This window comes from Bos mutus, chromosome 15, assembly GCF_027580195.1.
Source record: "Bos mutus isolate GX-2022 chromosome 15, NWIPB_WYAK_1.1, whole genome shotgun sequence".
In the NCBI taxonomy this organism is placed as follows: domain Eukaryota; kingdom Metazoa; phylum Chordata; class Mammalia; order Artiodactyla; family Bovidae; genus Bos; species Bos mutus.
Genome location: NC_091631.1, coordinates 27,408,402 through 27,420,746, shown reverse-complemented (window position 1 = coordinate 27,420,746; position 12,345 = coordinate 27,408,402). Strand labels below are relative to the sequence as shown.

The window sequence follows — 12,345 nt, the reverse complement described above, 5'->3', positions numbered from 1 at the left end:
TGGCCCTGGTTCTGGGGTGCCCATGCTTCTGCTCTCCCACCTGTAGGCCAGTCCCTGCATGCCCCCCACACCCACATCCCACCCACTCTCCAAGGTCCCCCCACTCATCATGAAGCTTTCTGATTCTCCATTCCCGGTGGGAAGAATCCTGACCTCCATCTGAGCTCCCCACTACCTGGTCTGTCGTTGCCTTGTCTGGATTCTTTTATGGCAGTTTCCACACTCCCGCGTTAGGTACACGCCAAGACTGTCACCCCAGAACCCACACAGTGAGCTAGCCCCCAGGGAGTGGAAACTCCACAATGACCAGATTAAATGAGTATGGGAAGGCATCTCTGCCACCCCTTGGGAGGAGAAAAACCAGAACAGACAGTCCTGCGGGTTGATAGGAAGAGGGTGGGGGTCAGGAGCCAGCCTCCCAGCTTGGCAAGGCTGTGCTGACCGCCCACCCCCAGCAACAGGGTATCAAATCGTTACACTACCTTGTTGGCCACTGGGTCTCCTGGTCCATCGTCGCCTTTCCCAACACTTAGCTCTGACTGCTTGCAATTAGTATCTGAGAGGCAAGTATCTAAAAGAGTCAAGCTGTGTTACAGAGGACCCCCAGAGAAACTGCAGGGCACAGCTCCTCTCGGGGAGAGCAGCTCAAATGGCAAAAGGTGGTTCCTTCACCTACTCAGCTGGGCCTTACCAAGGAAAATAAGATCAAGAAAGTGGTGTTCGTCTTTAGCATTTATTTATAATTGGAAAAACCGTTTGTTTGTTTGTTTCTGAGCAAGCACAGACCACAAGCACGGCACAATCAATTGGCTATACATGAATATTTTTGTCATTTTCTTACTAACAGCAGGAATGAAATAGCACCAAGAAAGGTGTGCGCTACACATACATAGACAATCTGTGGTACGCAACAAAACCCAGGCCACAAAATCATAATTAGATGCTTCCGGTCTGCCTTGAGAGCAAAGGCATCATGGGAGCACCAGCGGAAAAGGGACAGCGTTAAGGACCCGAAGCACAGCTGCAAGGATCGGGTTTGCGGGCGAGTGAAGCAGATGGTGGGGAGGCTCCAGTCCTCACTCTTTCGTCAGGGGGGTTCAGGGAACTGCAGGGAAGTGTATAAAAATGGGCCGAACAGGCATCTGAAGCTTGGCCGCCTTCAGAAAGGCAAGGCCGAAACACTGCTTGTGAGGCTGAAATCAGTTTCAGTCAGCATGTTTGGGATGCAGAACAAGACCGACTGAGTTTTATTTGTAAACAGCAGAAATCAAAGGAGGTTTCTTGCCAGTGAAGTGACACATTCAAGAGTCAAAGTGAACTACCAACGGATTTTCTCAGCGGGAGGTGCTATAAAGATGGGCAGACTGAAGACGTGAAGAGACACCCTACAGGTCATGGAAAGCCTCAGGTGGGGCAGGGAGGAAGCTCGGTGCCTGGGGCTGCAAGGGGGCAGGAAACACTACAGTTTGGACAACGCAAACTTGGATCAGACACAGGGATAAGTCCTATGCACCCTGGTGGTGCTGTGGTGGAGCCAGATTTATACACACTACCCATCATGGCCAGCTCCCTGTCAGGCACACAGGCCTTGAACAATCAAATGTTGAGGGAATGGTCCCTTGTGTGATGTAAAGTTTGGTTTACTTGATCTGCAAAGAAAACCAGATGACTATTCCATGGAGAAATTCAAACTGTGGCTAACATCAACATGTTTGATGAATACCAGGTATCTCAAGAGAACGAATGGACGTTGGCGAGTTTCCTGGACAAAGTTAAGGTCATGTGGATGGAGCTCTCTGACACTGTTTAGACCATTTAGCAAATACCTGAATCAGTACTCAGATCTACTCTAGTCCCTTCCATCGAGGCATCCAAATCTGTGATTCACAAACGCTGACACTCACTCACATCATCTACCTCCCTCAGTACTTCCCCTCACAGTTCCTTCTCTGGAACTGCCTTTTGGAAGATGGCGGAAAGGCCTGCCTGGCCCAGAGCTTTGTTTATGCAGGTCCTGTCCTCTTAGGAAATAGGGCCTGCGTAGTGAAGGCTTAGTTAATTTACAAGAGACGTATTAATAAGCCCGAAGGGGACAAATAAAACGGTGCAAATGGGGATTTTGCTGCTTGAACAGTCAGAATATGAGAGAGCTTGTGGAGGCTCTATTTCCCCCAACCTGAAGGACCTAAAGGGACTTCTGAGGTAGGGAACTGTGAGGACTTCACTCTTCACCGCTTTCAGGACAAAACAAAAGTACTTCTGAAGAGGCCCCAGCAATTTCAGAATGCTGGTGACAGGAAGCACCCTGCATACATGAGAAACAAAGGATACCAAGGAACGTACACGCCATCAGGTTTGCAAATGTAATTGTTCCGGTAGGTATATGGGGTCTTTCCACGACTCCCTGACTAATGCCCACAACACAACTCAAACACAGCTGGGGTGGCACTGCCACCCCTGGCTGCTTTGGCCACACAGACACAAGATACACAATACAGGGAGAGCTGCTTTTCTTCAGGAATGAGGTAAAAAAAAAGATGCTTGCTAATCACCGAGCAGGGAACGCTCCTCGTCTTAGGCTAAGTCACAGAAATCTCCCAGAACCTGAAGTTCAGCACGTTCCATCCTCTCCAAGAAACAGAGCAAGAACGGTCCAGGCAGGGACAGTAACCATTGACACAGTAGCCGCTATGTCTGCTTCCTGCTGTGTGTTTCTCAGAAGCAAGAAAGCCACATTCTAAATACACTATCGTTACACCTTGAACTTCCTTCCTCCAGTCCCCTGTAACGAGTCACTTTGCAAAATCAGCAGCACTGGATAGGTTGGGGGTTAACAGGAAAACAGTCTCACTTCTGTCACCTTCCTATGATGTCTGGAGGGTACCTATGACACCTAACTATTTTGCCCTGGCCTCGTGTTGGTCATCAGTGGCACATCTCTTACTCAGCATAGAGTTTAAAGCCCACTGATAGGAAACTAAATGTAGTCATCTGTTTTAAGCAAAAGAGTCTATGAAAAAATTACTTAACAAACACAACTCATTTTATTGAGATTAAGGCCAAAAACATTTTTTTGTTGTTTTTTTAAAAAATATTTCCACAAATCTTGTCAATTGCTGAAGCCCAGGTCAAGCTTCTATAGCACATGATAACTCTGCGAATTTTGGAGAAGAACACCTTTACCTAAGTTCAAAATTGATCACCGGCGCAGACGCTGGGGAGGAACAGGAGGAGGATGCCCCACATTCATGTCGAAGCATCAGGACAGTTCCTCTGGTGTCCTCCTGCCTGCCTCACCAGGCGTGCCTGCCCCTGCCCGGAGGGAGGCACTGCGCTGCAAGTCAGCCGCTGACGGGTCCAGGGGCCCCGTGGCATGGCCCTGTCTAGATCTGGACAGGAGGCAGGTCGCCTGGTCTCTGAGCAGGATCCCCTGCTCAGAGAAACCAAAGAACTCCTAGAACACTCAGGACCCATGCAGATGGGAAGCCTCTAATCAATTTTGTGGCCTTTTTTGTTGATTAGTGAAAGAAAAAAAAAAAGGAAAAAGAAGAGAAGAAGAAAGAGAAGTGCAGTGCATTACTCTTTAGCCTCAGCCAGCTTATTGTTCATCTCTGCGCTCTGCTCCTTGTCGGCGGTGGGCGGGGCGGTGCGCGCACCCTCCGCGCTCTTCTTCTTGGATGCCCGGCCCGACGCCCCCTGCTTGTCTTTGGCCTTCCTCGGGGGCTTATGGCTCACTGAGGTCTTTTTTGCTTTGGAACTCTGGAGACTAGGTTTCTCCACCTGCACGGAGAGACAGACAGACCGCAAACAGAAACACAGAGGGGGCGGGATTTGGAGGGAGAATTTAGAGAGAAGATGTAATTAGTGGAAAGATAATGAAAGCACAGGACTCTGAGAAGCATGGCATGTAAAGCCGCTTTGCTGACGCCTGGTCACCTGGCATCTCTCACCTGGAGCCCCTGGTCCCCCATTCTAGCTGCCCTCTTGCTAGCCACTCTGGCTTCTGATGCCAGCTCTGGCCCCCATTCCCCTCCAAGGCACTGGACTGTATTTCTGGGCTGCTGTCCCTCCCCGTGGGAAGATTGTACCTCACTATCCTGCTCAACTCAGGCAGGCGCGGGAGTGGCTTTAGTCAATGAAATGTGAGCAGAGATGAGGAGTCCCCCTCCAGGCAAAAGGCCAGGGGTCGGCCCACGCTTCCCAACTTACTCCTTTCCTCTGCCACAGAGAGGCCACTGCTCACCCTGAGTTTCAGCCTGAAGGGGTGTGGACATGGAGAGCTGCAGCCCACCCATGGTGGACACATGGTAATAAGAAATCAACCTTTGTTGATGGAAGACATCAGGATTCTGGTCTTTCATTCACAGCAGCAGCCGATCTTCCCTGTTTCTGACCTCCGGTGGACAGACGTCCTCACTGAGAGGCTTGGGCAGGCAGTCTCGCCCAGTGAGGCCTTCAGCGTTGCCCAGCATCCCCTCCTTCTCCCTGGCTGGCTCCCCAGATGGTCTTCTCCAGAACTGCCGTTCAAGTCCACTTTGCTCTCCCCAAGTTTTCTCTGCTAGTTCTTCCCCCCGATTCCTAGAAGACAGCTGTGGCTTTTCTTTCTCAAGAATTCTGGGCCACTGGATATGATCCCCCAATATGTTACCCTCCTCCCATCCATCTCTGGATTTCCGTTCCCCAATCTTCCCTCCTTCCTCCACTCGAATCTTCTTTTGTCCAGAGCCAACCCTACATCTCAGCCCCACTTCATCTGTAGAAGGGGGACAGAGACGATGCGGGGCCTCACCAGCTGGGTCATCCACTCAATGAGGTTCAGGGGCTCTCAGTCACTGTCGACCTATCAATAGGATCATCCTGGCTTGCCTAGGCCTGAGGGCTTTCATGGAATATGGAACCATTAATGTTATAACTGGAGTAGTCCAGGCAAACCAGGTTGGGTAATTCCCTTACCTGTAAACCAGTCCTGGACCAAAGAGGAAACTCTGCTGGACTACAAGACTTTAGGTCAAAGCAGAGCAAAGCCTACATAGGTTCTCAGACTTTTTCTGCTATTATAGAAAGGAGAGCTGATACTTTCATGATTCCATGTGGCTTGATATCATAGAATAAGTTATGGCATGTGTGATTCCAGCCTCAACAGCAGAATCTCCAACAGGCTTTTCCCCTCTCATGATTGCACATTGGGATACAAATAAGGCAAAGCATTATTGGATGGCATCACCGACTCAATGGACATGAGATTGAGCAAAACTCTGGGAGATGGTGATGGACAGGAAAGCTTGGTGTGCTACAGACCATGGGGTCACAAAGACTCAGACATGACTTAGTGACTGAACAACAACAATCGTCTTCATAGGAAAACACCCGAATCCACTGTATCTTCCTTAGAAATGAAAATCATTCACAAACTGTTCATCATAGTAACAAATTACTTGGAACACTTCTTGCAGCTGATGTGACAGGTGTGTTCTGACAGACTAAGGATTGCTGCTGGATGGAGGGAAAGGATAAGAAAGAGCCGGTGATTTTCAGGGACTCGGGAGGTGAGAAAGTGTCCAGTGATTGGAGCAGAGGATGAGGCAGGAGCTGGGTGGGAAAGAAGTCAGGCGAGGATGCCCCCATGTCTGGGCTAGCCCCTTCAGGGGCAAAAGCACAGTTATTTTAAGACAAGGGGGTTTAGGGCTCAGGTGAGATTTTCTACCATTTCTTTCTGAGTTTCTCAAAATCAGAAGCTAGTTCTCTGGAAATCTAACAGTTTTTAAGCTGTTTTCATTTTAGGAAATGTGTGCTCAGTCGCTCAGTTGTGTCCTACTCTTTACGACCCCATGGACTGTGGCCCAGCAGGCTCCTCTGTCCATGGGACCCTCCAGGCAAGGATACTGGAGTGGGTTGCCATTTCCTATTCCAGGGGATCTTCCCGGCTCAGGCATCAAAACCTTGTCTCTTGAATCTCCTGAATTGGCAGTCTCCTGAATTTACCACTGACCCACCCGGGAATCCTTGTTTTAGGTAATGTTCCTTTAGAAATTCTGTTTTGATTTAGCAAAGGTTGGGGTTCCCTTGTGGCTCAGCTGGTAAAGAATCCACCTGCAATGTGGGAGACCTGGGTTTGATCCCTGGGTTGGGAAGATCCCCTGGAGAAGGGAACGGCTACCCACTTCAGTATTCTGGCCTGGAGAATCCCATGGACTGTATAGTTCATGGGGTTGCAAAGAGTCGGATAGGACTGAGCAACTTTCAGTTTCACTTTCCCGGTAAGAAGCCACTCTGTCTCTATGTGCTAAGACGGAAAGAAGGGACTTTAAGGTTAAGGACCAGAGTTGGCAGTAGCCCCGCCCCCATCTCTGCTACCATTAACCCCTCCATGTCAGGCTGCTGATGGGTCCCCAGAAGATCTGTCTCACCTTTGGAGGTTCCTTGAAGGGCTCGCTGTAGAGGCTGCGTATTCTTCTGCGATCAATGACCTTATTGTCAGCTGGGGTTGGCTTATTGGCCTCCCCTTTGAACTGGGCACTGTAGCTGGTCTCATGAGCCATCTTATCATCTGGGGGCTTGTACTGGGGCTTGGCTTTTATGGGTTTCACAGGCTTGATGTCCGTCCATGCTCTGAATTCATTCCTGCAAATCAAAGAAAAGCTAAGTGATTCGATACATCCTCTACCTGGCAGCAGGGCCTTCTCTCAGAGCTGCAAGCACAGCAAGCTCTCTGTTAGCGCCCGTCATTCTGACTGATGTGTGGCTGAAGAGTGACCTCTCTCTCCTCCTGTAAGCATCCGTTCTGGCCCAGTCAAGGTAGATTGTGGCAACAGCAGTAGTACCTCAGAGAAAGAGTGCAGGCTCCCAGCTCCCACCGCTTGATCGTGGACAAGCTGTTCTAATCTTTGGGCCTCCTTTTCACAATATCTAAAATGAGGCTGAGAGAAAAAAAAAAGATCAAAAACTAAGATCATGGGATCCAGTCCCATCACTTCATGGCAAATAGATGGGGAAACAATGGAAACCAGGACAGACTATTTTCTTGGGCTCCAAAATCACTGCAGATGGTGACTGCAGCCATGAAATTAAAAGACACTTGCTCCTTGGAAGAAAAGCTGTGACAAACCTAGGCAGCATAGTAAAAAGCAGAGATGTTACTTTGCCAACAAAGATCTGTCTAGTCAAAGCTATGGTTTTTTCCAGTAGTCATGTATGGATGTGAGAGTTGGACCATAAAGAGAGCTGAGTGTCGAAGAATTGATGCTTTTGAAATGTGGTGTTGGAGAAGACTCTTGAGAGTCCCTTGGACTGCAAGGAGATCCAACCAGTCCATCCTAATGGAAATCAGTCCTGAATATTCATTGGAAAGACTGATGTTGAAGCTGACACTCCAATACTTTGGCCAGTTGATGCGAAGAACTGACTCACTGGAAAAGACCCTGAGGCTGGGAAAGATTGAAGGCAGGAGGAGAAGGGGACGACAGAAGATGAGAGGGTTGGATGGTGTCCAAACTTGATGGACGAGTTTGAGCAAGCTCCAGGAGTTGGTAATGGACAGGGAAGCCTGGCGTGCTGCAGTCCACGGGGTGGCAAAGAGTTCGACATGACTGAGCGACTGAACTGAACTGAAAATGAGGCTGAAGACTCAGTCTTCAGTCGTTTATGAGTTCAGCACATATGACCTAATGCTGCTGTGTGTGAGGTGAGGGAGTTGTGACTGTTACATGGACAGTCTGCCTGGTAGGTTGTGGTCAAACAAAAAATGCCAGTTCTGTCCCTTCCTTTGTTGTGATGAAGACATTTTGTAACCCTGAATCCTTAGTTTATTCCTCCCTGTGATAGCAGAGGGCTTGATTTTTGTGTGCTGCCTGAAACTTAACAATCTCAATCACTTTAGGTGAAAGTCCTTATGAAATGTCTAAATGCCTGCAGATCATAAGTGAACTGTACTGAACACAACTGGATGTCACCATGAGGACTTGTGTTGGGATGTATGATGTATAGGAGAGTCTTGGTGGGGTTGGTGTAAGTGGCTGATGGCTCTTACCCCAGTGATCCCCATCTGCTGCTTTTTACAGTCACTGTGCCAGGCTGCTTGTTCATAGCACTCTCTCTCCTGGTTTCTGATCTGTTGCAGGACTGGAGAGGAGATGGTGACAATGTTCAAAACAGGGTGAAATTAATATCGCTGCTGATGGAGGCCACCAAGTTTGTCCTGTTTGTTGAGTGCAAGACTTTGAGTGCCTAAGCTCTGTAGCTCTGAGGTTTTTCTCAGGTTTCCCTTCATTTGGGGCTGTGAGAAGCTGTGGGAGAGGAAGAGCCAGTGTACTATCTGTCGAGTTAGGTTCTCCAGTGCCCTCTCTCATCCTCATGGTAACTCCCTCCTTGGGGCTCAGACATGAGTGCCACCAACAAGAGGCCCCAGGGGACAGTAGAGAGAGAGCTCAGACTGTGATGGAGACACATGGATTCTAGCCCTGGCTCTACCTCTAGGTAGCTGCTGAGAAGGTTTCTCCCCTCCCTGAGTCTTAGTTCCCTCATTTGTCAGAAAAAAAAGGCTGACCAGATGATGTCCTTATAATGTCCTTCAGGCTCTGAGGCTCTCTGAGTTGATACAGCTGGTTTGGCAACACTGAGCTACACACTGGTCATTTGAGCTCCTGAGGGGCACAGGCTCACGTGTGAACAGAGAGACTACAGTTTCTTAAGAGACCTTCCCCAAGCTTCAGGCTCACCTTTCCAGTGTAGCTGGGACCTCCACCTAGATGCCCCCACCAACTCAAACTCAGCGTCCCTCGAAGCAAATCATTCTGTCTCCCCTGCCAAGTCGTCTTCTCTTCTTGGACTCCCTTGCTGCTCCTTCTCACTCACTCACCCACCCACCATTCATTCATTCATTAAACATTTACTGAGTGCTTAGGTCTGCTTAGGATGCTGAGCTCAAGGCGCGGGAGTGGGAGGGAAGGGAGGACAATAAGGGAGGCTCCGTGTAGGAGAAGGGTCTGGGAGCACAGGGGAGGAGCTCCTGGGCCAGGTTGGGAGTTGAAGGACAGGTTCTGGAGGGAATCACAGAGGTTGGCAGAGAGCTGACCGAGAGAAGGGGTGGGTTCCAGGTAGGATGAGGAGCACACAGAGAGGCGCAGCCCCCCAGGGGGATGTGTGGGAAGCTGGGGTGACAGGGCTGAAACCTGGGGGGGACATGAGAGGCTGGGTAGGTCATGAAGTTCCTGCCAGTCTGGCCAAGGGGATGGTCTGGACTGTAACAGGGAGATGCCAAACGAGTTCAAGGTGCATGTGGCCAGTTTCCTTTTGGGGAAGAGAACTTTGGAAGCAGTGTGAATGGGGACAGAGCAGAGGGGTGGGGCTGGAAGCAAGAGGGCTGTGCAGTGAGCTGGGAGGAAAGCAGAGGCCTGAACTGCGAAGAGGGGTGGTGCTTGGAACACAGCGCTGAGGGGATGGGCAGGACTTGAACTCCACTGAGCCGGGGGAGGCAAGGCTCAGAGAGAGATTTGGGGGTTTGTGGAATGGGGTGGGGGGATGTTACCTATGAGCCAGGGAACCTTGGAAGAGAGGGGATTTAGGAGGAGGATTGACACCCTCCTGATTCTCTTAATGGCAGCACCTACTTAGCTTCTAGAGAGCTTTTTGATCCTCTCCTCTTTCCTGTGCTGCTACTGCTGCTAAGTCACTTCAGTCGTGTCCGACTCTGTGCGACCCCATAGACGGCAGCCCACCAGGCTCCCCAAGTCCCTGGGATTCTCCAGGCAAGAACACTGGAGTGGGTTGCCATTTCCTTCTCTACTCCTCTTCCCTACACCTCTGTAGACTCAACCCATTGCCACAACCTGACTTCTGAGCCATTCTGTCTCCACAACAGGCCCAGCTCTGGCTTGGGTTGTAGCTGGGTCTCTGATCACTATTACCTGCCTGAGGTGCCAGGCCCTCCCTCCTTCCTCCCACTCTCAGTTCCAAAGCACTGATACTTGGCCCAGGTCTCCTGGTAGCCAAAGCAATAAGAACCTGGCTCCCAAAATATGATGGCAGAAACCTGGGTTCTCTGCTCCCACCTCTGCCTACTTGCTACAGAATGAGGTCTGAGGTAGGTATATACCGGCCCTAAGCACTGTTTCTAGGTCATCTCTCCTGGGCCAGCTTTCGCAGCTTTCTCTCTACAGTGGCTGGCAAAGGTCTCACTGTGAGCATTATCAATGGGACGTGTCCTTGAGGGGACAGCTCGGTAACCCTGGTCTTGAACAACTTTGATACATCATCTCTATGTGGGATGTGTTAATGAGTCTCATAATAAGTTCACCACAGTTACAACAGGCTGTTAGGTTTAAACCAAAATTTTATTACCTAGAACTTTCTTTGAACCCTCCACAAAGCCTTCCCCAGCCACATGGAACAACTAATCATATGTCATAAAAGAAGAATTATGTACCATTCATTTGTTACCTCTTATAAGCTGGAAGATTGTTTTTGTATATTTTCTATAATCCTTACAATGACTTTGAAAGAAGGTAGTATTATTTTTCCTTTTATGAAAGAGGGTCACCAAGGCTCAGAGAGGTTAAGTGGCTTGCATAAGGCCACACAGCTGGCAAATAGCAGAGTTGATTCTCAGCCCAGGTCAGTCGGGCCCCACAGCCCACCTCCTTCCCACTGCACTTGGACGATGTGCTGGAGCTGCAGTGTGCCCGAGACCCGCCCCGGGCAGGGTCCGGCCTGCTGTCTGCAACGCCCTGGAGGCTTTATGTGACACAGACTGGACAGAGAATACCTGTGCTCCTCTGGCCCTCAGATGCTCCACCCAGAGCAGTGTGGGCCACACGCCCAGGTCAGTCACATCTAGTATCTCTTGTCATGAGTTTCATGGTTCCCTGTAAACATCAATTCCCCTTTCTCTGCAACTAGATTTCCACTTGTTCACTCACTCACTCATTTGTTTGGCATTTGCCAAACTCCAGCCATGGCATGGCACGTGGCCCACAGAGAGGAGGAAGCCAAGGTAGAGGTCTCTACAGTTTAGTGAGTCAGGGTTTGTCCATGTGGGATCCCAAGGAAAACCCGAATGAAGCAAATGGGACAGAGTCCAGGAGGAGAGAGGGAAAAGATGCTCTGTTCTAAGGGGTGAGGTGGGGAAGGGGGCACTGAAAGATGCAGATGGAGAAGTGGGTGGGGGGAATCGGGCAGCAGTGAGGTGTGTGGGACAGGTTCAGAGGGCAAGTGACGCGCTCAGGGAGTGGGTGGGTGGGGCTCTTGGAGGGATGGCAAGGTGACTGGGTGGGCAGGAGCTGGGAGCAGGCCCCAGAGCCTGGAATGCCATGTCAGGATGCTTGTTCGAGGCCTGGGGAGCCACTGAACACTGCTGAGCGAGGTGACTCACTGTTCCTATTCCTCCACCGACAGTATCCCCTCCTCGTGGACTCTCCCAGTTTTATTCTTCAAGGCCCAGTTCAGGGCTCTCCTCTTCCAGGAACCCCTCCTGGATTTCTCAGTCCAAAGTCTCCCAGTTCTTGGCTCCTGGGGCCTCTACTGTACTATTTGACTCTGTGGTTACCTAGCAGTCTCACGATGCTTTAATTCTTTCATGATTCTATTTGTCTCTCTTGGGAGATAAGATGCTTAAGAGAAAATTCAGAACAGAACTCTCCTTCAAGTCCAGTCTCATTTGCATGGCTATAGAGCCATATTCTTTAACTTTTCCTATGGCAGACTGCAGGTTAGGGGCCTGGCTGGGTGAGGACCCCAGTCCCCACCCCCCTGCCAGGGCCCTTCCCTCACCCTGGGCCATCATTCAGAGCCATACTCCATGTCTTTCCTATATTCTTTGTAAGACTGAAGGGTTTGGCATTCAGTAGGCATTTACTCGGAGAAGGCAATGGCACCCCACTCCAGTACTCTTGCCTGGAAAATCCCATGGACCATGGAGCCTGGTGGGCTGCAGTCCAGGGGGTTGCTGAGAGTCAGACACGACTGAGCGACTTCACTTTGACTTTTCACTTTCATGCATTGGAGAAGGAAATGGCAACCCACTCCAGTGTTCTTGCCTGGAGAATCCCAGGGACGGGGGAGCCTGGTGGGCTGCCGTCTATGGGGTCACACAGAGTCGGACACGACTGAAGCGACTTAGCAGCAGCAGCAGCAGCAGCAGGCATTTACTAGAAACAGCTGTTAGTGGAGTTCCTTTCTGGTCAGCTCCTGGCCCTCCTCTGAGCCCCTCCTGTCCACCCAAATGGGGCAGTGCTTGCTCCTTGGAGACAAGAGAACATCAGAGACTTCTATCTAGTGTTCATCATGCTGAAATGATGACGGCCTCACCAGCGTGGCTCCTGCCTTTGCTGGAGGCCCTTTGTACCAGGCACT

At 50.3% G+C, this 12,345-nt stretch overlaps 1 protein-coding gene across 1 annotated transcript in view; it reads right to left on the bottom strand.

Moving 5' to 3' along the window:
• MAP6 (microtubule associated protein 6) overlaps nucleotides 1–12,345 on the bottom strand; it is an 83,740-nt gene that overhangs the window by 15,446 nt on the left and 55,949 nt on the right. The window contains exons 3-4 of the mRNA XM_070383163.1: nucleotides 6,408–6,621; nucleotides 3,581–3,780 (exon numbers count right to left, since the gene is read on the bottom strand). Of these exons, the coding sequence (XP_070239264.1) occupies nucleotides 3,581–3,780; nucleotides 6,408–6,621 (414 nt within the window). The remainder of the gene's footprint in view (nucleotides 1–3,580; nucleotides 3,781–6,407; nucleotides 6,622–12,345) is intronic.